At 33.9% G+C, this 26,510-nt stretch overlaps 1 protein-coding gene across 2 annotated transcripts in view; it reads left to right on the plus strand.

Moving 5' to 3' along the window:
- KLHL1 (kelch like family member 1) overlaps nucleotides 1-26,273 on the plus strand; it is a 328,278-nt gene extending 302,005 nt beyond the window's left edge. For both annotated transcript variants that reach the window (XM_032496889.1, XM_032496890.1), the window contains 3 exons: nucleotides 6,891-7,103; nucleotides 16,301-16,472; nucleotides 25,080-26,273. In XM_032496889.1, the coding sequence (XP_032352780.1) occupies nucleotides 6,891-7,103; nucleotides 16,301-16,472; nucleotides 25,080-25,139 (445 nt within the window). In that variant the 3' untranslated portion in view covers nucleotides 25,140-26,273. The remainder of the gene's footprint in view (nucleotides 1-6,890; nucleotides 7,104-16,300; nucleotides 16,473-25,079) is intronic.
- Nucleotides 26,274-26,510: the final 237 nt, after the last annotated feature.

The following is a 26,510-nucleotide window of genomic DNA, read 5'->3' on the forward strand; positions in this document are numbered from 1 at the left end:
TATAATATTTCCATTATCCAAAGCCTAGTTTAACCTGTACCTTTTATGTGAATCCTTTTAAAATTCACCTATTTAAAATTAATCTTTCCCTCCTTGTGTTCCCAAGACACAGGATTCATATTTTTCTCTGCAATTTGTCAATATCTTATTTCAGTGGAACTTAAACAGGTGCCTTTCTTTGACAATTTCCATTGATAAACCATGCTTTTTCAATAATTGGAAACCAATACTTCATTCTTTTAAAAAAATTACAAGTATATACTTGCCATGATGAAATATCAAAGAAAATAAATCAATTCTGCCTTCAGAGAGCTTATATTATGTTAATAGATAAATAAGACATAGCAAAAGAAAGAAATGCAGAATTGTAATAGGTATAGGATGGGAATTGGCAAGGAAAAATGGAAGATTAAGATTAAAGTGACCATTTCTACCTGATTTTGTGAATTAGTGAATTCTACCAAGTTTTGGTATGTGGTTCGTTGACCTATGTTAACCTGTGTTAATTAAATTATAATTGTCAGGGAATTTTTTATTTAGGAAATATAGGAACTTTCTAATAAATAAAGGCAAGTAGGTTCTATCAGCCATATGTTATAATGACAGCAAAGTCTGTTTTGTTCGGGGGAGCAAAATATTCTGCGACTGAGGTTGTCTTTGCCAATAATTTAAACATAGATTCACTGTAGGAATTTCACAAACCAATAACATATAGGGTCATGTCTCTTTAATAAGTCAATAAGGAAATTACATGCTCCAAACCCATGATAGATTAAATATACTATTGTTCCAGGAAAGGAGAGAAGATAGAAATAAAGTACAAATTTAATTGAAGTGTACCTTTCCTACAAGTTTTGTTTTCTGGACGAGGTGGTTTTGCCAACCAAGAACTGATGCTCAGCTGCCAGGGCAAAAATAAAAGTCCCTGTTGCTAAAGCACGTTGCTAGGGAGTGATGGTGCTGGTGTCGACAGGCAGGCTAATAATCTTCACGGGCTCAATGACACAGTTTGTCACAGCTGCTGAAAAAGGAGTCATCTTTACCATGGCAGAAACTGATGTCCCACAGTCTTTGGAGAGATAGATCAGCAAAGGGTAGGTTTGTACAGATGAAATTCTCGGGTAGCCCTCACAAACGCTGTACTTATGGCCTAAAAGTCCCCTTTGCCATAGTTGCTTCTCAGCATGTTTTTATTGATAAGCCCCCACCTGGGGCCCCTCAGCAGCTGGGCTACCAAGTGCTTATCAGTGGACAGCAGATGAGATGATAACATCCTGACAAACTCACTCTATTCTTGTATCAAAGCAGCTTTACTTCTAGAAACAACTTCATTTTTTTGTCATTAACAAGCAGATTTGAAATCGTATCAAAACAATTCAGTACAAAGTCTCAGACTGAGTTTACCACATGTGCCAACATTTCTTAGTAAGCAGGAGCCTGTTGGGTGAGCTTACTGAAACCCAACTCATTGTACTGTCAGGAATTCAGCAAGTACCTCTCATGGAAAGACTCACTGAGAGGCACATGCAGGAGTATTCAGACAGTAGGATCAACAAGACTCATCATCGTATCAGATTAAAGAATTCTCCATCAATTGGGAAACAAAGGATCAGCATTCTGGGTCTAGAGAGTTGCTTCAAGGATGTCATACTGCACTTTCTGTAGCTATCCTTAAGTTATAGACTACTGATAAAACATGCCACACATTTAACTAGGATAAAGATGATAAATAACATTACATTTCTGGGGGAAGGACAAGGTGGGATCATAAAAGATTTTCTAGTAGAGACACACCTGACTTAATGGGAGATCAATGAGAAGTAACCCAGCCTACATCATAACAGGGTGGCTAGAACAGAATGCAAAATGGTACACAGGGCCGGAAAAGACCTAGTCTTGTGGCAGAAATGTCTAATTCCCTCTTAATACTCATTCACTCCTTTTTTAATGACAATATAAACACCAGTTGTTAGCTAGGCAAGTGGAATAAAGACAACAATTTCCAGCATCTTATCACCTAGGTATCACCATGTAATTAAGTTCTGGCCAGTGGGACGTGAGATGTGAGTTAAAAGACGGATTCTTAAAGGGAAAGGATGTGCTCCTTCTTCCACTTTTCCTCCCTCCTTCTGTTTGAGCTGTGGTTGTGATAGCTGGGATTCCACCATCAGGACAGGAGGGTTTGTAGATAATTCTCCATGGGGTTTCACATTACCACACTTTTTCCAAGTGAAAAGTATTGGCCACTTTTTTTTTTTCCCACACTATCTTTTCAAGGATATTTGTAAATCGAACAGCTTTGGAAGATAGAGATAGTGTGTTTCTTTGGGGCAGAGAGCAGCTCTATACGTTGATTGGAATAGTAGAGATAGTATCTCCCTTCAGAGCAATGATTGGGCAGGTTTGCTGGCAGTCCCTTTAAGGGCTAGCAGTTCCTAAACTCCGGGACTTGGGGAACAAGGAGAACCAATGTGAATGTGGTGCTCATTGCGCCGAGTGTGCTGTGAGAAAGTCATTTCTCTCTAATTCAGGAGTCTTGTGTCTTCTACCAGCATCTACGAGAATGTGACAGGCTCGTTTGTTAGCTTTCAGTTAAGGTACAATTTCAGGCTCTTTGCAGTTCTTGATAAAAGGTCTTACCCAACAGATGATAGGTCAAAAGTGGGAAGCAGCCTGGGTCTACCCGCAAAGCTACTTTACTTCAGCCATACCTCAACTAATACAGAATTTGTTTCCTCCAATTCCTATATTGTATCTACAGGCATACCTCAAAGACATTGCAGGTTTGATTCCAGACCACCACAATAAAGTGTATGTTGCACAATAAAGCGTATATTGCAATAAAGAAAATCGCACACATTTTTTTGGTTTCCCAGTCCATATAAAAGTAATGTTTACACTATACTGCAGTTTATTGTGTGCAATAGCATTATGTCTAAAGAAACAATCTATATACCTTAATTAAAAAATACTTTATTGCTAAAAAATACTAACCATCCTCTGACAATGCAGATTTACCACAACCTTCAATCTGTTAAAAAAAAAAAAAAGCAATATCTGCAAAATGCAATAAGGTGAAGCACACTAAAATGCAATAAATGCATAAATTCATGCATAAATTAAATGAGGTATGGGACCTGCACTAGAATATAAACTATGTGACGCTAACTTAGCTGGGCACCTGGCATCTCCATCTCAAAACACAAAGACCTGGTTGCTGAACTTTTTAAGTAAAATTTGTCTATAAGCTGAATAAACATGTAAGTTAGAGAAAGTAGGAGGGAAGACTCAAATTCATTCTCAGCAAAATTTTAGAAGAGTTTACTTAAGTCAGGGGTATCTCTGATCTCTTGCCAGTTTTTCGCATACCTGGGATATATATACTGGTCAATGTTCACAGCAAACTGATCTTTGACACTGATGTCTCCTAAGAATTGTATTTTTCTGTCCTCTTCTCATTGCCTCTGAATGAAATCCCAACTTCATAGCGTGGCATACAATCCCTTTCATTTTCAGTCCAACCTTTTCATCCTACGAGCTATATCTTCTTTTCCCTTCTTCACCACCACCCATTCCATCACATTGACATACCTGCCACTCTCTATTTGTCACCCGCTGTGACCTTTCACGCCCCTTGTCTTCACACATAACACTTTCCCTGTATGTAACGCTTTCCCCTATTTCATCTTACAAATTCCTACTCATCTTTCAACTCTAAGTGAAAATGTCATGTTTCCTTTCTCTCAATGAAACTGTCAGCTGTCACTTCTTATGTTATCAGTGCATTTACTTCTAGCATCAGATTCTCCTCTGCTTTTCAGAATCTCAACATCTAATCTGTCTTTGCAGCAAAGTAAAGCAGGGAGCCAGTCTAAGCTATGAGTAGATAGATTGTGAGGGGACATCTGAATAACTGTCCTTGGATAATTGTCCATGGTGTTTTGCGTGTATGTGGTAGCATTTATTCTAACTGCAAAATCTTTGCAAGTATCGAAATATATTTGTTGGTTTGAATAATGGTTCCATAAAAAAGTTCAAAAGGACACTATTATCTCCTTTACACAGATACAATTTTCTCATTTCTTTTTCAAAGCTTTTTTTTTTGAGGAAAAATGTAATGTATTTACTCTTTCCAACTAATTTTGCCCAAGTATTAATAATGTATATTATGCTATCAAAAATGTAGTAATTTTATTGTTAATCTATCGATTATATAATCCTATGAAGAACATTAAAAGGGATATCTATCAAATGAAATAAAACACTGATAACCTAATTTAAAATAAAACAATAGCTACCATATACCAAGTGTTTATTTTACAAAAGAAACTGTTGGGTAAATTTGTCATTTTAATCAACTTATTAAATACGTTTCTTTTGTATAAACTCTTGTGTTACTGAGTTTTATTAAGGGAGGGTTCACACAAAAGAGACTGAATGAATTGTGGTTTATAATATATGTAATTATATTAAGAAGTCAATGATGTTGTAACTTGTGAACTTTACAGGAACAGTTTATTTCCAAATAAAAAGCTATAGTAATAAGCTCAATATTTGATTTCTATAATGTGGGTGATATGTTTCCTTAATTATCGTTACTTTTAAAACACATTTAGCTATATATTTGTATATGTTAGCATTCTTTAATACTTTCAAAAAAAGTGTGACCAATTATTGCATAGAAATATTTTAGTATCAGCAATGCTGGATTCAGATAAATCAATAGTGTAATTTGTCCCTATAAATAGAGCAGCTTGAAGTCAATCATTTAAAACAATAGAAAAAATGAGAGTGGTACTTCTCTTGTATACAAATTACATACCAGAGACTGTATTAGGTGCCCTGCATGAAGATATTTACCCAATAAGTAAAATCTCTACAAAAAATAAATTTAGTTAGGTTTTAATTAATCATACCCCAATATTATAACATACTTCTTTTGAATTAAATCTCCAATTTAAATGAAACAGAAATAAATAGATTTCAAATTTCATGAATTATTTAGGATGATAAAAACTTCTGAGTGAATAATCATTTCACTTCTGGGTGCTTTTCCAAGCTAAATTGTCCAATACTTTTAATCACTCCTATTGGTTAATTTCAACATCTTGCAAGATTGAGAGCCAGCAGACAAACTCATGAGTAATCAAGCAAAGAGGCATCGGATCCAAAAAGGGAACACTTGGACAATCAGAAACATTTTATCATGGCAGGCATTAAGAAAAACATAAACAGCCTAAAAAAAAATCTCCAGGATTTGAAATCAATTTAAACATCATAATTAAGACTTATTAAAGGCTATTAGAGGATGAATTTTAAAATCTGGGACCTAAACTATTTTACATGCTAAGTAATAATGTCTCTCTGTGCATTTACTTAGAGGCTGAAAAGTATAAGATTAAGTCTGTTTACCGATCTATTATGTCCACTAATAAAACAAAAATTTCACATCTGACCTTATTAAAACATAGGCAAATCCTAACACTCCTCTCCCTACACTCTTCTCATGGCTTCCTGTTCCACTTAAGGTAAGTGTCTACATTTCCTTTAGACATTAGATGAATGTGTAAACACCTTCATGAGGTCCATCCTGGGGCGGTCCCCACACATCACCTCATCTGCCCCCGACCCCACCCACCACTGTTCTGTTCCTGCCGCTTTGGCATCCTGGCTGCTCCTGGAACATTGTACTCACCTGTTCACTTTACCTTGAATTTTCTTCCCCCAGATATTTCTGAACTCACTTCCAACCACTACTACCTTCTTCAAGGTTTTCAGCAAACATCATCTTCTCAGCGAGACTTTTCCTGATGGTGTATTTTAAATTGTAACCACAATTCCCACTCCCACCAGCTGCATTCCTGACCCCACTTCCCAGCTCTGTCTATGTCTACAGCCCTTAATAGTATATAATGCATGTGTTTATTGCATAAATTATGTCTGTAGCTTTCCCTGGTAGAACTGAGGGTAGGGAATTTTTTTTCCTTCTTTGTTCATGGATATATTCACAAAAATTTGCATAGTGTGTGACATATACAAGGCATTCAAATATATGTGTTGAATAAGTGAGTAAATTCAACTCTATACCTTACTGTGATGCAATCTTCATGACTGATCAAATAGGCAAGAACTATTTTATTAGGAATAGATAATGTATTTCTTTTTTTTTAAGTACAGTTCATGTCGCAGTATTTATTTTCCTGAATTCTTGCCAGACTTCATAATGAAATAGCAAAATAAGTGTATCAAATAGGTTTCAGCAATATTCAATCGGCTAACATCATTGTGCCCTTTTTTCCTTTAAGTCTTGTCCATCCAGGTAACTCATTAGCTATAGCATAAGCATCCAATAAGAAAGCTGGGGTTTTCACAATACGTGTTTAGATTATTCCATCTATTTAGTGTTCCAAGCTGTGAGTACAGAACACAAGAAGCAGACATGATTTACATATTGGCTAATCAATTACTGATCAACAAGTATGATACTCAGTTTTCTTCTAATTATGGACATTTTCAAGAAAAATTGAAGACAAATGTATTTTATTCTTTTTAAAAATAGATATTCCTCAATGTTTATTAATATATTTAAATGACAATTTTTTAATGCAGAAAGCAGTTTGTCTATCTAACATTCTAGAAATAATAGCAATTAGAAAATTACAGTTGTTTTAATTTCATCTAATATAGGTCATACTAGAATTATGGGAATTCCAGTCATATAAAATTACTTACAGAGAACCTCTAACAGAAATTTTCACGTGACACACTATGTTTTTGACACATTTGAGGCTCATGCTATGATTGAAAATTTATTTTCCAAGGACTTTTCCTTTTTGACATTGTCATGCAGACGCTGGTATGAAATCATGTTTTTCCAATTGTGTTTTCAGGTTGTATTCAGTTGGAGGTCGTGATGGAAGTTCCTGTTTGAGTTCAATGGAATACTACGATCCTCATACAAATAAGTGGAACATGTGTGCTCCCATGTGTAAGAGGAGAGGGGGTGTTGGAGTGGCCACGTGTGATGGTTTTCTTTATGCAGTAGGAGGTCACGATGCCCCTGCTTCAAACCACTGTTCTCGGCTACTGGATTACGTAGAAAGGTAAGACTCCAAGGCACAGTTATAGTGAAAGAGACAATGTGATAACATGGATACCTAATGCAAGTACTTATAAAATCTGCATAATATAGGACAGTAAATCCAGCTTCTAGAGCTGCTTTTGTAGTCTCTCTCTCTCTCTCTCTCACTTGCTCACACATGCACACACACACAAACTATTTTCTTTCTTCTCTTATTTTTTTCTCCCTCCCTCTCCCTCTCTCCTTCCTTCCTTCCATCTTCCATTCCTTCCTTTCTTTTCAACTAATATTTATTTAAAGTTCTAAATAAGTAATTTTAAATATTAAAAAAATAAAGTTCTACAATTTTTCCAATGATCCTAAAACAATATTTAAATTCTTCATTAATATGCTTCAAAAGGTCTATTAGAATAGCTTTAAGTAATTTTTAAAATTGATGAATGTTCATTAATTTAAAAAAAATTGAATATTTTATTTATCTGTTCTATTCATCCCGTCTTGTTGGTTCTGCCACTCTCTTCAAATTCTTAAAGGTGAATTATGAACTTTGTTTTACATCGTACCTTTCTTAATGTAAGTGACTTATTTGAACTATATTTCCTAGTAATCCTGGTGTATAAAAGAAATATAGATCCTCTTTTAGCTTTTCCTAAAAATTGCAGGTGCACAGAGGTTGGAGTGAAAGGGCACCTTGGATTCAGACTCTGTCCGAAATCCCAGACACTTCCTGGCATGGTTATAGCTGAGTTCTCTTTAATGGCTGTGCATCACTGTATTAGGTGCAGGAAGGATTAGAAAGTTAGAGAAACTTAGGGTGATATTGCCTATTACATAAGGATACATGCTGATATATAAGGAAGTGAAATTAAGGAATATTGAGGTTATTTTTTTATCAGCTAGGATAGGATAACTAATTCTACTGTAATGAATAACTTCAGAATGCTCAGTGGTTTAACACCATAATGCTCTTTTTTTTCATTCATGCTACATGTCCATGCCAGCTCCATGATACTGTTATTCTGGTGCCCAGAATGACATTTAAGCTAAAATATGAGCACTGCTGGTCTCCATCAGGAGGGAAAAGCCAGAGAGCAGTACACTACATTGTTCATGCATTATTGAAGATTCAACCTTCAAGTAATACAATTATCCTTTGCCTGAGCTTTGATGACAGCTCAGTCACATGACCACACAAGACTTCTTGAGGGTGAGATGACCGTGTCTGAACATGGACCTGGGAGAAGGACAAGAAATATTTGGTGGATCACACTGAGGACAATGATAATCTTCCTTTTAATTAAGAAAACTAAATCCTTTATATTCATGATTGTTAGTGGAATAGTTAGTGGGTGAAAAGTGCTCTCTCATTTAAGATATTTTCCTTTGGTTATCCGAGTATTTTTAGTGAGAATAAGGCCACTGAAAAGAAATAGCTTTTGGTGAACAGGGTCTGTTTGAACTCTGAGCCACTTCTTGGGTAAAATACATATTTAGTGATATTGCTACTCCATGAAATGGGCTGTGGACTTAACAGTTGTGTATATAGAGAACTTGAAATTAAGTTCACCCCGGTTTCACTTTAACATTCTCTTGTCCAGTGAAATTAGGAACTACAGGTGTCACAGTGAAGACAGAGGTCAGAGTCCAAATTCATAGATGTATACTGTTACATACACAAATGTGCGACCGTTTATTTAATAAATACTGCTAATAGACTGGCAGGTTATTCACATCTTCTTCTGCTAAATTCTTGGGAAAAATGACAAAGAAGATGAATATGATGAGGCTGCTACTTTCACAGCAAATATCGTATATAACCACCACTAATAAAATGATATTTCATGCACATATTTTATTGTTGTCTAATGTATTCAAATGTTGTTTGTGAACAGAGGCATACATAATTCAGTCTAAGAATACATTTAGGATGCAAAGTTATATTTAAAGAAGCATAGCTATTTAAAGTTATGGGAGTGCAGTGGGTATGAACAGCTTAAGTAATGCAGACTCACACAGCATCTTCATGATTCTTATCCAAGCTCATACCAAGTGTCAGATTAAAAGCATTTCTGTGCTTTCTATAAGATATATTCTATATTGATAATTTCACATGTAAATCATCAATGAATCAAGGTACATAATGGTACCCTTGTAGAGTTACTTTGCACATATAATGCAAGGAGTGTTTCTAGTATATAGGCAAACAAATCATTAGGAATAGCAAATAGTGTGCAATGCTATGTTTTCTAGATAGATAGATAAACAAGTTGATAGGCAAATGTTATTATAGGATGATGACTTCCTAAGGAAGTATAAAGATATTGTAAATGGTAGTGTTAAGTACAGTTATATAACATCTATCCAGAATTGTAGAGTTAGGCTTCCTTAAATGCAAGGAACATTAGTACCTCAACTCAGAGCAGATAAGAAAGCAGGGACTGAGTAAGAATAGGAAGTTTAGAAGAGTTGATGGAACAGTAAAAACTAATTTGGTAGCCAAGTCTCACTCTAGTGACAGTGTCTTTAGTGGACAAAAATCAGTGTCCAAAAATGCAGTAAATTCTAGCAAAATTTAGATCCAGAAGGTACAATTTGAAAAATCACTTTCATTCATCTGTTTACTCATTCAATAAACATTATATTGTGTGTATTTTTCATGATATTAAATAGAGTTTAAAATGTATTAGAAAAAAAGAGATAAATACATAATTAGAATTTAAGATTATAAACATAGCTGGAAACTAGGCAATGAATCAACAAATATGCTCAAAGGCATCAGTACCACTGGTAGCTCATAAGAGATCAGGACCATCTTTGTCCTTGAATCTGCAACCCAGTAATGAGATCTGATATGAAAGGGGTGTCAAGATAATAAGAATCCCCTAAGTCTGCCTTTGTGATATCCGCTCTTGCTTTCCCTCTGTAGTACCCAGAGGATTCTTTTCATAATGCAGATTTGAACAATGGAGTTTTCCTTTGTACTAGTCATGAACATTATAATAAAAAATTATTTGTCTTACATCAATTTTTCCACTAAACTAGGTTCGATGTGCTTGCCAAAATTATCTTGCATATGCCTGTATTCCTCCATTTGGCACAATTCCTGGCACTGAGTAAGTGCTCAACAAGCATTAATTGAATCAGCCAGACACTAAGGAAAACAGGCCTCGACTTTCTCACAACAAAAAACATCGTGACGTATACTGTGAATAGGTAGTCAGATATTACGGAGCGAGATAGATGGATTGACGATGATAGGTAGATAGATAGATAGATAGATAGATAGATAGATAGACAGACAGATAGATTTTTAAAAGGGATTGGTGAATATTTGGATGGACTAATGGAAAGATAGATAAATTTTGATTTGTTATTTCTCTATTTGCATCATAGGCTGAGTATTACTGATTTATGTAGATTGTAGGCATATATTTAATTTTCAAGACAGAAAATTTTTGGTGAAGCTTAAAGTATTAAGCAACTATTCATATATTAGTTAAAAATTCTTTTACTATATCTCATTACCCAAACTCTATTAACAACTATCATAATTTTTCATATACTACTTACAATAGAACAATAGACAACTTTTGTTCAAAGTCTACCAAAATCTACCCCATTCATAACAGAAAAAATCATCTAAAATAATAGTTAAATACTAACAATAATGTTTAACCTACTACTATCAAGATATGACTCTATTTTTATCATCTTTAGATCTTTGTTAAAAATGAAATCATTTAAGTGAAGATTTGCTGTCAGACAGGGATAAATACATTTTTCACTTAAATACTTTTAAATTGTCATAAAGATTAATATATAAGGCAAAAATGGAATTTTAGATTCTTTCATTTCTCTTAATTTCTCATTTCATCCCTGTGGTTTAGACGTAATCCAAGAATTTCTAAACACTGAAGAGAGATGATAAGGGAGAGACTGACTTTTTATTTAAACTATGGATGCTTCTCTTTGGCTTTATGTAGTCTATCCCTACATTAATTCATGTTTTTGATATATGTAAGATCCTAAATTTTCTACAAAAATATAATTGTTTGAATTGTTTAAAATTAAAATGTTAGATAAGGAGCTTTTGCATTTTCTAGTAAGATACCATATTTTTCTTCTTTTTAAGATCTCATTGTTAGAACCAACCAAATGAATGTAGCAGGAAAAGACTAACCAGCTTGTTGTCACTGTTTTTCTATTTTTGTGCATGCATAATCTGTTATGTATTTGATAATAAATTGTGTTCAAGTTTCTGGTAGACATATATACAAAAGACAGAGATTCTATGATAGCCTGTGTAGGTAGGGGCCATGTTTTATATGTAGATGCAATGACTGCTGACTGATATGATAGTCATTATAGCCTATATTTGCCATTCGGTATCTGCCTCAATGGCTAATGAGTCAAGTGTTGTCTTTGAGGTGGTCAGCTGGACACACAGAATGAGAGAATAATCTATTGTTCTCAGATATTCTGCCTGGAAGGCTGGCATCATGGTAATTCATCTGCATGCTTTGAACGAAGGAAAACAATTCTGTGGAAGGTAGATGTAGATGAAAAGATGAAACCTACGATGTCTTATGTAGGTGGAAGAATATCAACCCTGGTAAAATTCATTTTCATGATGAGAGAGCTATTTGAAAAGACACAGTTTTTTTTTTAAACACCTTTATTGTGGTATGAATCCAGTACAATAAACTACGCATATTTCAGATATACAATTTGATGAATTTTGATAGATATATGCACCCATGAAACCACCACCACAATCATGATAGCTAACATTTCCATCACTCCCCAAGAGGTGCAATTTTCAAACTCTCAATTTATCCTTTCCCACCCCCTTTATCTCCTGGTAACCATAGGTTTGTTCTCTATGTCTGTGAGTCTGTTTCTGTTTTGTAGTAAGTTAATTTGTGTCCCCTTTTTTTTTGGTTCCTCATATAAGTGATACCATATGGCATTTTTCTTTCTCTTTACTTCACTGAGACACAATCTGGGCTCACAGCACTTGGAGTAGTTTCTGTTATAGAAAAAGTGTTATAGAGAAAGTGATGACATAAAGAATCTATTTCTCCTTAGTTTTGAACTGTTTTGAGGTATTTATTTTAAAAGTGAATTTAGATCTGAATTTAGCATTCAGATCTTCTGGGTATGCTCCATGTTCTGTTGGTTGACAATGGTTTAAATAGTTTTCAAAGCTCTGATGAGGAAACTACATTTGAGAGGAGTCACAGACTTGCTTAGCTGGTCCTAACTTTCTCTGGTTCTTTTAACAACTCTTTTCTCCTCCCTTCAACCTTGAAGAGTAGGTAGAAGAGAACACGACCTAAGTCAAAATGGAATTTTCCATCCACCTTCATTGAAAAGTGGAAAACAAATTAACTCTTTAAAACATTCCTGTATTAAAAAAGCAAAGAATATTGAAAAGGGGAGCAGAAATCTAGTTATATTTCCCTTTAAATATTTTAAGATACATTTTGATCTGCAAATTACAGAAATAACAATGCTTGAAAAATGAATGGTACCTCCAAAACTTCAATGAGGATTTTCAATCAGAAACTAACTTTTGTTCTGTGACTATCGTATGCCTTTAGCAAGTTTTCATTTTACAGCCAATTTTAGCCACTGTATCTTGGCGCGTCTCTTGCCTGAAAGCTATAAACTTTAGAGCTCACATTCTGACCATGAAGGCCAAGGTGAGGTGTAGGAAAGGCAGACAGCCTAAATACGAAAAGACAACACCTCCCCATCTGCTTTTTCTTCTTCTTCTTTTTTTTTTTTTTTAATAAACTGGCAACCTGGGGCAAAAAATAATGCTTAGAACAAAATTTTCTCAAAATGTGAACTGACAGTGATAGAGTTCCCTGGTAGTAATAGTTTGGAAAATGCTTATACATCTGTGGCTCCTCTTGTCAGCTGAACAAAGGCTGTTTATTTCATTGGAGGGGGTAACAATTATGTGTATCCCCAGGTTGAGATGTGAATCCATGGAGTTCTAAATACAGAAAAATCAACTTAGATTCATTCATTAATATCCAAACAAGGATAAATATTACTGGATAATTTTTAATTTCTCTGGATACTTCCTGAATATCTGGGATAGAGTGTGTGTTGGGGAATGGGGTGGGATTTGGAGTCAGTTTTGGTTTATTTTGTTTTGTTTGGGTTTTCTTTTCTCATAGTATATATGTTTAAATATTATCACCATTGCCAGGTATGAATTGAAAGACTGTTATTAAGCACATGAAATATGTTCCCTACTGCTGAAAACAGGTATGCCTATTTCAAAGATTTGGATTTTCTAGCAGAATGCACTAGATTTTTTAAAATTCTCTTCAGGAATTTTGTAAAATATGAAGAGAATGATCTCTGTTTCTAAATGTAGGATATTATTTCTAAAGGTGTGCCTAAATACAGGACATAGTAGCATTTTCTTATTTTCCCCTAGAATATGAATGTATGAGATTTCTTCATTATCTGAATTTCACTTAAAATTTCAGGTTTCAGAAATGCATTTATTTTGCCTAGTGCACTAGTGTTGGCTGTTTTCTCAGTTCCTTTGCCTTTTTTGCAATGATAAACAAAGTCTGCTTTGTAGACAGTAGTTGAAAAAAAATTCTATAGAGCTGAACAATTAAATGGGGACTGAAAAATGACTTCAGCAAAAGCTGTTTAAGTGAAGTGATTGTGACAAAAGGCAGACTGGTTTCTATTGAAGAGCGAATTAAGAATATTCACTTTTCACTGAAATTAAGGTGTCTTATATATTATTCCTTTTAAAGTTTCCTGAGGAAAAAGTAAACAAATACAAAAACTCCCCTGTACATGTTATCCAGCAGCCAGCACCAGATTATCTTCTTTGCTACATTCATTCTCCTTCTCCGCCTTTTTTCCCTCTGAAATACTTTAAAGAAATTCTTAAACACGTCATTTTAGGTCAAAATATTTCTGAATTCACCCCAGAAACAAAAAATGAAAAATGAACAAGATTTTACTTTTTCAAGGTAATCAGAATGTCATTCTTACAACTAATAAAAATTTCAATAGTTTCTTATTAAAATCTGATTCCCAAAATCAAAATTTCCAAAATGTCTTAAACATCTTTTAATAGTGGTTTATGAATTGGGGTCCAAGTAAGTTCTGCTCACTTTATTTTGTTATATTTTTAAGTCACATTTAATTTAGAACAGCTACTTCTTCTTAGCTATTCATTTGTTATTCCTGGTTTTATTTTTGTTTTTATGTTGCTATTTGATTCCTTGTGGTGTCATTTCTTTTCTCCTCTTTCCTTTTTTGTCCTTTTTTTATATGTTTACATATTTCAAAATGTTCATGGTGGAAATTTAAATATTTTAAAGAAGATTTGGGTGGCATATTTTGTGTGTTTGTGTTTGTGTCTATGTACACCTGTGTCTGTTGTGATGTTTCACATTTGTTAATTACACCATGTAAAGTTACTTTTTTATTTGCTTGGCAGCCTATGCTTTAAGGTGGTCCTGGTTTTACAGGCATTCAACCAATCTCTCATTTCACATGTATCATTTGGGCTGTCAAAACTCCTTCAATCATGATCTATAAATGCATGTAACGTCTTGGGTAAAATATTATGTGTGAAATATAAATTCCAGATCTCTGGGGTACCTCTAGTCATTTATTTTGTAACAATCTTCTTCATTTTCGATAAAGTATAGGTGGGTTCTTTGACTTGTTTATGTTTGTTTCTTTCTTGGTTTTAGGAGTCTGTGGGTTAAACGTTTCACTTGGTGAGAAATAAACCTAGAGTAAAAAGACTCAGAATATATTTGCTGTGCTTGTGAAAAAAAAAAAAAAAAAAACGTTTTATCCAGTCTTCTTTTATATTTACTTAACTGGGTTCTTACTAGATGTCTTGTTTTTGTATCCAAACCTGAAGTTGCAAATTAAAGGCAAAGGGGTTGTTTAATCATTCATTCTTAGCTGAAGTAAAGCACACTCACCAAGGAATGCTTTGAATTTTTGCCATGCAACATGTAAAATATCTGTATGTAAGGTATGGTAATCAGACTTTCTGAAAATTTAATTATTTTAGTTAAAATTCAATAATAATAATTCTTCTTCAATCTGTTTTTTCAATTGAAGTGTAGTTGATTTACAATGTTTGTTTCAGGTGTACAGCAAAGTGATTCAGTTTTATATGTGTGTGTGCATATATGTATTATATAGATGTTTTCAGATTCTTTTCCATTACATATCATTACAAGAAATTGAATAGAGTTCCCTGTGCTATAAAGTACGTCCTTATTGTTTATCTATTTTATATATAGTGGTATGTATCTGTTAATCCTGAACTCCTAATTTATCCCTTCCCCCAACCCCTTCCATCTCTTGATTTACCAATCTCTCCCTTGCTATAAGTCCTGAGTAACTGTCACTTAAATATAGTTCTGTTCATGTTGTAGTTATTTCCCCAAGTTTCAAAGGCTCCCTATTTTCATATTGAATAAGCACAAAATACCTTCTTACTCTGAGCATCAAGCTATCTGTAATTTGATCAAAACCCACCATTTTAGGCACTATTCCTTCTTATACTCTTGAAATCAACCACACTGCTCACCTGCTTTCCTAAAAGCTGGCAGTGTATTTTCATTAATACTTGCGTTCTTTTGTAGAAATTTCTCATTTCTCTCTAACAAATTTAAGACAGACTTTCAAACCTGATCTAAAGGAGACTGAAGTATTCCACAATTCTCCCAGCTTTTTAACAATTACTTCTATTGTATTACTATAGCACTTTGCTTGTATCTGTTTTAAAGAACCCCATTCTACTGTGGAAAATAGTTATTTACATATTTGACTTTCTTGTGGAAAGAAACCATGGTATTCATTTTTGTCAAATGACTCTGCCTCCATCTTATTAAGAGTCTAGGTATATTTTTTAAGTACCTTAATCTATAGAAAGCCAGACATTTGGATATTGCCTCTTGAACACCTGCTTGAAAAATTGAAGTTTGTTTCTTTGTTTTTAGCGGAGGTGCTGGGGATTGAACCCAGGACCTCATGATTGCTAAGTATGTGCTCTACCACTGAGCTATACTCACCCCCTCAAGTGATTGAACTTTTGGAAAAAAAACTTGTTTTCTTTTTCATGGCTTGCTTTGAAAGAGCATCATTCATACAGTAAAAGTTGAATGTGATTAGAATATATTATGTCCTCTTATCCTTACATTTTAGATATGATCCCAAAACAGACACATGGACCATGGTGGCTCCTTTGAGTATGCCCAGAGATGCTGTTGGAGTCTGTCTCCTTGGTGACAGATTATATGCCGTTGGTGGCTACGATGGACAGACATACCTCAACACTATGGAATCCTATGATCCACAGACTAATGAATGGACACAGGTAAAACTGATGCCAGCAGAACTTCCTTCACATATAAGAATTTATTTCATTTATTTTTTTTTTAGAAGAGAAGGGTACATATAGCTATCTATCTAGTCAAATTACTATGAATTCAAGCTGATTGATTTTGTCCATTTTCATGTTCATTTTGTAAAAAGTTCATTAAATCCCATGTTTTTGTGTACTTTCCTATTATGTATCCTATATTTTAATAAAATTTATATTAAAAAGTGGCATTTTTCTTTAGTGGGATTTCCACTTTATCATAAGTAATAACAAGGGACAAGAACTGAATTTTAATTAGCTGAAACAAGAAATTAAAGTAGAATATGTTCATTCACAAAACCCTGACTTAAAAATATTTGGCTTTAAAGATAACAGAAATAAGAGGATGGAAGACTGAAGAAATCCACTTTCTGCCTTCCACTTTTGCTTGACTATCTTTGTTAGGTCTATTGGTACTTTGAGTCAAAAAAAAAAAAAAAAAAGGGCTATGAATGGTCCCTCGTATAAAGCGTTCACTACTGTACAAACACTCTGGCCATGAAGATAGAGTGAAGTAATTGGCTGATCTTAAATTATTCCTAGAATATATAGTGCAGTTAGAGACTCAGCATCCTGCCAGAGTAGAGCAGCTCCCAATCTGGTCACAAAACCAGAGGATTTGTGTTGGGATGTGTGTGAGTGCTGGGGAAAGACGCGGGTGGGGCAGCTTAATTATGGTGGAAAACATCATATGCTGTTTACCTACTATACCTTGCTCTTGATGAAGGGAATGAATATATTTTCAGATTTGTGTCCTTATAGTCAATTTCTCCCTGGTTTCCTTCTTTTTTTTCCAAATCTCTCAATATTCCTTATTTCTATATTTTATCAGAAACTTAAAAGATACTATTTAAACAAACAAACCCTTTCCATCAACAGATGTAGTTAAATTTCCAAGTCTAATTTAGTTGAAACAGAATAATACCCCCACTTCCACATACTCCTTTGTGTGGAGAGGGCTCTAGTTTTAGTCATAGAAATTGACTAAAATTTATCTGAGGCACATGAACATTGATTGAAGCAAATTCCTTTTAAAGATTCTTACTTTTATTTTACTATTATTTTTAAAATTTATTTTTATTCACTTATTTTTAAAATTTTGTTGACAGACAGGCACTCTACCACTGAGCTATACTCTCCCTCATTTCTTACTTTTAAATAGACATAACTTCTTTGATTGTGATGGGTTTGATGAAATGTGTTCAGCCACTATATTAAATAGATTGACTTTAAAGTATGAAACCAAATTCCTAATGTCCAGGATAAGGTACCTGCCTTACAAATCTTACTCTTCCCTAAGGGAAAGTTCTTTGATTCCAATGAAGATAAATGAATTTGGCTGAGGAGGAAGAACAAAGGTAGAATGGAGGAAAAAACATGAAGTATGTTCAGAACTAAGTCTTGTGATTTTCCATGTTTTACTTTAACTGTGAGAGAATCATGCCTTATCCAAAGAGCAGCAAATATAAAATAAGCTATAATTATTGCATTGAAATTTTAGAGGATATAGTTTAACTTCTTACCTTTCTGAGCCTCTAGTGTTTACAAAGGAAACACAGCACAAATTAATGATTATCGATTTGCTAAGAAATGTATGACTTCAATGAAATATATATTAAATGTACTACTTTTACAAATGAACATTAAATAAAAGAAGTTTATGGGCACATAAATTATATATAATATATTCATTACATATTTATAGTAATGAGCCATTATACTTATCATTCCTTTAAAATTGAAATCAAAACAATGTATGTAGTAATTACAGGTAAAAGCCTCCTAAAAACCATTTTCCCTCCTCTGTATTTCATTACACTCTTTTGGGTCATGTAGTATTTTACAAACAGCAAAGTGGTATTTAAAATGTTTTATAACAACTTTATTTTAGTACAATAAACATTAATTTTAAAGCTCTTAAATTACTTTAATATTTTACATCCATATCTTTCCATTATTTATATTATTAAGACTCTCAAGGGACCATCAGCAAACCCACGCAGAATCCCTTTGAAAATTTTCAGGATTCCAGGCCCTAGAGAAAATTCCTGTATTTGCTAGATAACGCCTGCCCTTTCCCTCCATTTACTGCATAAATGGGCAAAATCAGTTGGTTTTTCCATTTATCATTGGCATGTCCAAAGGGCTAAGCATTATAATAAACAAGCAAACTATGTTAAAATATCCAATGATGTATATTTGGAGAACACCCCAAGCTAGCTAGAATTGGAAATACTGGAAATAGATTAGGGAGCATTTGCTAGAATCACATCTTACATGGTTTTATGGATAACACACACCTGCTTGTGTGCAAGCATGTTTGTATTTTGTGTGTGTGTATGTGTGTGTGTGTGTGTGTGCATTTGTGTTTTAAGTAAATTTGACTGTCATTTTACTTTGGGTTTATTTCTTGAATTTTATTTGAAAAAATAATATGTGTGCTTCAGGACATAAAAAGGAAAGTTTTATTACCTTTCCCCTAGCCTGGGCAAAATCCCCTCTTCATGTGTCCTTGGCACATTGTCAGGGTGCTGCCATGCTGTGTCCATCTGCAGCAGTGAAGAAAGAAAGATAGTGTGTCATTGACTGTCACATCTCCAAAGACTGACATAGTTGCTGGCCTGGGGTGGGAGATATAGGAATGCTTCCTAGATAAACTTTGAATTACTGTTGAAACTCAGTTTACTCTGTTGTGCATGGATTTAATTTATTTGCACACAATAGATATACATAAAATACTTAGCATGAGTTCCAGGGAAGCCCTGCAAGATAGCTACATCCTCAGTTGCTTTTTTCTAATTGATTTCATGGCCAACTTTTCTAGGTTGTCATACTCAGGCTGAAAGGTATAACCCTGGAGAGAGAACAGGGCAGATTATTAAAATATATATATTAAATAAGGTAAAGTAAGACCAAAGGGGAAAAGGGGAAAAGCCTTCTAAAATATTTAAAATGTAGACTATATCAAATGCTTAAAATAGAATCATAAATTCTGGGGAGAGAAATACTTAACACATGATAGAACTTACGTTGGGTTGAGAAATCTTCCATCAGGAACTGAAGTGTAGAATAAGGCATGGCAAATGGGTAGGAGTTAAACAGATAAAAATGTGTGAGTGGTTTGGTTTAAGGAAAAGAAGTTTTAAAGAGCTGCAGAAAGGATAACAGATGTGATGTTTCATTGGGCAAGAAATAAAGTGGTGAGCAATGAGCTTGAAGAGATAAATCAGGTCTATATAATACAGGGCCAGAAACCATGTTATAAAATCTTGGCTTTACTATAAACCTAACGGAGAATTAATGAAGGATTTTAAGCAAGGTAAGTAAATAACCAGAATTGTGTTTTTAAATGGTTGCACTTGATGGGATGTGAAAAAAGATTAGGAGAAAACAAGACCAGAGTCAGAAGTTTATTAGAACATATTTTACTAATCCACATTAGGGGTGGAAAATTTTTCCTTTTTCCTTTCTAGCTTCTTCAGCTGATCTAATAATTAAATTGATGTAAAACAGATTCACAGGAGAAAAACAAACTTTAATTTTGTATGTATGGAAATCTCATAAATATATGAGACTCGAAGAAGTGACCAAAGCAGAAAGCATTTATATTTTTAAAGAAAGACAAACCTACAGCCAGCATAATACTCAACAGTGAAAAACTCAAAAGCTTCCAACTAAAATCTGGGACAAGACAAGGATGTCCACTCTCACCACTCCTATTCAATATAGTCTTGGAAGTCCTAGCCACAGCAATCAGGCAATAAAAAGAAATAAAAGGAATCCAAATTGGAAAAGAAGAGTAAAAGTGTCACTATATATAGAAAACCCTAAAAGGTCCACACAAAACTACTAAAACTAATCAAAGAATTCAGCAAGGTAGCATGTTACAAGATTAACGTTAAAAAATCATTTACATTACTTTACACTAACGAGGAATCAACAGAAAAAGAAAGTAAAGAAACAATCCCCTTTAAAATAGCACCCAAAATAATAAAATGCCTAGGAATAAATCTAATCAAGGGGATGAAAGACTTATACATGGAAAACTATAAACCACTGATGAAGGAAATTAAAGAAGACTTAAAAAAATGGAAAGATAGCCCATGCTCCTGGATTGGAAGAATCAATATTGTTAAAAAGGTCATACTGCCCAATGTAATCTACAGATTGAATGCAATCCCTATCAAATTACCCAGGCCATATTTCACAGAACTGGAACAAATCATAATAAAATGTATATGAAACCACAAAAGACCTAGAATTGCCAAAGCATTACTGAAGAAAAAGAAAGAGGCTGGAGGAATAATTCTCCCAGCCTTCAGACAATAGAGCTACAGTCATCAAGACAGCATGGTATTGGTACAAAAACAGACATATAGACCAATGCAACAGAATAGAGAGCCCAGAAATGAACCCACAAACTTTTGGTCAACTAAACTTCGACAAAGGAGGCAAGAATATATCACTTCTCTGCCTTTTGGCTAAGATCAAGTGTAGGAGGCAAGAATATACAATGTAATCAAGACAGTCTCTTCAGCAAATGGTGTTGGGAAAACTGGACAGCAGCATGTAAATAAATGAAGTTAGAACACTCCCTTACACCATATACAAAAATAAACTCAAAATAGATCAAAGACTTAAACAAAAGACAAGATACAATAAACCTTCTAGAAGAAAACATAGGTAAAACATTATCTGACATACATCTCAGAAATGTTCTCCTAGGGCAGTCTACTCAAGCAATAGAAATAAAAGCAAGAATAAACAAATGAGACCTAATTAAACTTACAAGCTTCTGCACAGCAAAGGAAACCATAAGTAAAACATAACGACAACCTACAGAATGGAAGAAAATTTTTGCAAATGATGAAACTGACAAAGGCTTGATCTCCAGAATATATATGCAGTTCATACAACATAATAATAAAAAAAAAAGAATGCAATCCAAAAATGGGCAGAAGACCTAAACAAGGAATTCTTCAAGGAAGAAATACAAATGATCAATAGGCACATGAAAAAATGCTAATTATCAGAGAAATGCAAATCAAAACTACAATGAGGTATCACCTCACACCAGTCAGAATGGCCATCATTCAAAAATCCACAAATGACAAATACTGGAGAAGCTGTGGAGAAAAGGGAACCCTCCTTCACTGCTGGTGAGAATGCAGTTTGGTGCAGCCACTGTGGAAACAGTATGGAAATTCCTCAAAAGACTAGGAATAGACTTACCATATGACCCAGGAATCCCACTTCTGGGCATATATCCAGAAGGAACCTTGCTTCAAAAAGACACCTTCACCCCAGTGTTCATAGCAGAACTATTTACAATAGCCAAGACAGTGGAAGCCAGCCTAAATGTCCATCAACAGATGACTGGATAAAGAAGATGTGATATATTTATACAATGGAATACTATTCAGCCATAAAAAATGACAACATAACACCATTTGCAGCAACATGGATGTCCCTGGAGAATGTCATTCTAAGTGGAGTAAGCCAGAAAGAGAAATAAAAATACCATATGAGATTGCTCATAAGAGGAATCTAAAAAAAGAAATAAAAGAACACAAATACAAAACAGAAACAGTCATAGACATAGAATACAAAATTGTGGTTGCCAAGGGGGATGTGGGTGAGAAGGGACAGACTGCGATTTTAAAATTTGTAGATAATGACAGGCATATGCAGAATAGATAAACAAGATTATACTGTATAGCACAAGGAAATATATACAAGATCTTGTAGCTCACAGTGAAAAAAAATGTGACATGAATATATGTATGTTCATGTATAACTGAAAAATTGCGTTCTACACTGGAATTTGACACAACATGATAAAATGACTATAACTCAATAAAAAAAGTTAAAAAAAAGAGAGAGTAAACTGTAAATAAATAAATAAATAAATAAACGAAGAAACAAGAAATCCAGGAAGAATAAACAAGACACAGTGTTTTGGACTTGAGGTAGTAAATTGGTGAAAAACTAACAAAGTTTGCACAGCCTTCTTGGCCTTAAATTCCCTGTCTCTTGTGGTCAGGATGCTTTCCACCCTCTGGTGGAGAGAGGAGGGCATCATTTCACATGGGAGATTTATCCCCTGCTCTAAGGGGTCAAAGGAGGGTCATTGTGTCTCTCCTGCATCCCGTGTCTCCTGAGTACCTTTAATTCAAAATAATCAATATGCCAAAATAGCATGTCTTAGAGTGGCATATTCTGCTCCTCTTCACACTCAAGGTAGAACTCTAGCCTGAACAAGATTGAAGACAGTAAGAATGGGTGTAATTAAGTTGGTTGGAGAGATACTTATAGGACTTGATAATCATTCAGATGCCCAGTTGAGAGAAGTAGAGCTAAGGATCATGGATGTGCTGTAGTTTTCTGTCTTGAGTAACTGGGTAGGAAGTGGTGTCATTTACTGAAAAACAAAATACACACACACACACACACACACAAACTACAGAATATTACTAAGCCATAAAAAGAATAAAATAATACCAATTGCAGCAACATGATGGACCTGGCGATTACCATACAATGTGAAGCAAGTCAAAAAAAAGAAAGACAAATATTACATGATATAACTTAATATGTGGAGTCTAAAAGATAATATAAATATACTTATTTACAAAACAGAATAAGACTCACAGACACAGAAAACAAATGTATGATTACCAAGGAGGAGGAAGTGGAGAGATAAATTAAGAGTATGAGATTAACAGATACACATCACCATGTATAAAATAGATAAACAACAAGGATTTACTGTGGATCCCAAGAAACTATATTCAATATCTTGTAATAACCTGTAATGAAAAATAATTGAAAAAAGGAGTATATATACATATATATATAACTGAATTGCTTTGTTATACACATGAAACTAACACAGTATCATAAATCAACTATATTTCAACTGAAAAAAAAAACCAGAAATACAAAAGGAATAGTATATTTTTGGAAAAAAGAGCAGAGATTCTTTTTCAAACACACATATAAGCATTTATAGAGATATAGATGGAGATATAAAGTGAAAGTATTCACACTACATTTCATCTAGAAACAATGCGTAGTATTTTTCAGTATTGAATGAACATCAGTGTTTTGGGGAAGTATTTCAAAAATACAACTACCCAAGATTCATCCAATTTCTATTGAATGGTTGGGCTTGAACACACATACTTTGTAAAAGTTCCTTAGATAACTCTGATGTGAAACAATGCTTCAAAATCATTGGAAACTAAAAGAGAGACAATGGAAAGTGTGTGCATTTTGGAGTCAGAAATATTTCAGTTTGTAGACATTGATGTTATCGAATTGACATATTGTCTCTTGACACTCCATTCACACACCTGTCGTATAGATGGGATTATGAAAGTGACTGTGGTGATCTTTGAAAATTATTCTTAAACACAATATGCTACCAGTATATCACATGCCCCTTTCCACCTGTCATTTTGAGCAGTTTTCTATGAGAAAGACAGGAGATGTTACAGTAAATCAGCTCTTTAAAAAAATAATATATTAAATGAAAGGAATAAAAATAAAATCATATGGGTTTTTTTAACTTGCAAAGGGATGGCAGGTAACAATAACCACACTTAAAAGAACTAACAGATAATGAGATAATGGTGGTAATTTTCATATTTGGAGAGTGAGACCATGTCTTTTCTCAATCAGTAAGATAATGCATGTGATCTGAAGTTATTTTGCTTTTAGCTATTTTGTTTCTTACATTTTATTCACTTTCTTTACAGTTTGAAATAATATCCTGTAATTTCTAGTCTACCCTGATATTATTATGTGCATAAATTAGTCTTAGAAAACTGTAATAAAAATCATTGATATCAAAAAGCTCGAATTATTAAAATCTTGGCTTACCTCCATGGAATAAATTTTCACTACAAACTCTGTAAAATTATTGTTTTTAATATATTTCTAGCCAATTTCATATTCAGGATTATTAAAAATACCTCTGTTCTCATTTCAATGACAGTCATAATGTGGAATTTTTTTAAGATAGGCCCTGTAGCAATTATAATTATAGCCTATTAATGACAAAATATTGAAGTTGCATCATTGTATGTCTCTGTTTACAGTGAATGAATGACACATTTAATTCAGTATAATGTCTGGGGAAATAACTTCACAGTGACTTCAATGAGTGTGATGGCTATTTCATCTAAAACACATTCCAGCTCTCACTGTGAAATGCCACCAATGCACCCATTTATGCTCCAGAATAAATCTTTGCTGGAAATTTTTCTATAGTAGCCTTTATTTCACTAAAAATCATTAAAGAATTTATTACTTTTATTAAAAATTCCATAAATGATTGCAGATTTTAAAATTTTTAGTATATGTACAAATTATTGCTGTTTTTGTAAACGCCATTTTCATGGTTTCCATTTTTATTGTACTGCTTGCGCCTAAATTGGGAAAAGATAAGCACTTTTATAGATGAGTTTTGTGCATATGAGTGTTTCAAATATACTCTAATTTGTGTATTTTTCTATGATAATAAAATTTTTCTCAAACTGTGTTTCATCTTTTCGACAGATGGCATCCTTGAATATCGGAAGGGCAGGTGCCTGTGTGGTAGTCATCAAGCAACCTTGACTTATTTTTATTTGAAGAGATTTTAATTGCTGGAGTGGTTATTTTTATATCAGAGGGCAAGAATGAGAACTTCCTGAGATGAAAACTCTTGAAGAACAAGGATTTTGGCAGATTTACCCACTGATGTCAAAAGAGGTAGAAGGTCAAATGGAATTATGGGAAACAAGAAAACATCAAACTGCTTTGGGAACATTATCTGGCCATGTATTAGTTAGTTCAGGGATGGTTGATTATTGGTAATTTGTTTGGTATTGTAGCATACAGTGACTAGAGTTACCAAAGTCTTAGTTTGTCTTGAGTAATTAAAAGGAGAGCCCGAGATTCGTGACATGGATAATTTCATAACTACAACACATTCAATTGTTTAACAGTCTGTGGCAATAGCCAAGAGGTTGCCAAGAATAGAAGACATGATGTTTCACCTGACAGAATCTGATTGATTTACTATTTTCCTAATCAGATGTGGTCATACCAGGAGGCAGAATGACATTTTATTAAAATAAACATGCTTCCTCCTCATTTTCCTTAACTACCAGGACAATTAGAGAAACAGATTCATGCTTGTCTCTTGCATTCAGAAAACAAACTGTCCTGCTTATCAAAGCTACATATATCTTCCGAGAGGATGGTTGAATTTTAATGCAACTGTATTAGCAATTTGAAGCTGGCAAACACAAAAGATGGTTTTCATTAGGCTTGCCACATTGCTTTGCTTTTGAACACACTGAACCAAAGAATCAGTACAATTACAGGCTTTTGCCATATGAGTTCAGTGTAAGCATGGGAGCTAGTTATTCTGAATGTTAAATATATATCCATTGCATGTTGAAGTCCTTTAGAATTTTGTTCATGAAAAATATCTTAGAATTTTGAGAGAGAAATCTATGACCCATTCATGTGGAGTGTTAATGATCATTGTTAGAAGGAAGGTAGGCTTCAGGTACTCATTCCCCACATTTCGAACTTGTTACATTGATATGCACATTATTTTATGCCAAATGTTTGTAACTGTTTAAAGCATAAAGTGGAAACATTACACAGTGCCCTTAATAGATTCATGTAAATTTTAAATACAGTGAATAAATAATAGAACATTTTCTTTTATCAGTGTATCTTTTTTCCATAAATTTTAGTTCAAATCTGAGTAAAAAATTAACAAGATATACTGGAGAAATAAGCAAGTTTTATTGCTTGACTTTTCAAAAATCAAAAAGTGTATATTTCCATCAAAACATTTGCTTATTTCTTCCTAAATACTATGCTGACAACCAAATGCAATCTTTAATTGTTGTTTCCTTTTGTATTCACTCACTTGAGACAGTTAGCAATAGTACTTAGAAAACGCAAATCCCAGTCCCATAGTGAATGCTG

The sequence above is a fragment of the Camelus ferus genome, chromosome 14 (assembly GCF_009834535.1).
Source record: "Camelus ferus isolate YT-003-E chromosome 14, BCGSAC_Cfer_1.0, whole genome shotgun sequence".
NCBI lineage: Eukaryota > Metazoa > Chordata > Mammalia > Artiodactyla > Camelidae > Camelus > Camelus ferus.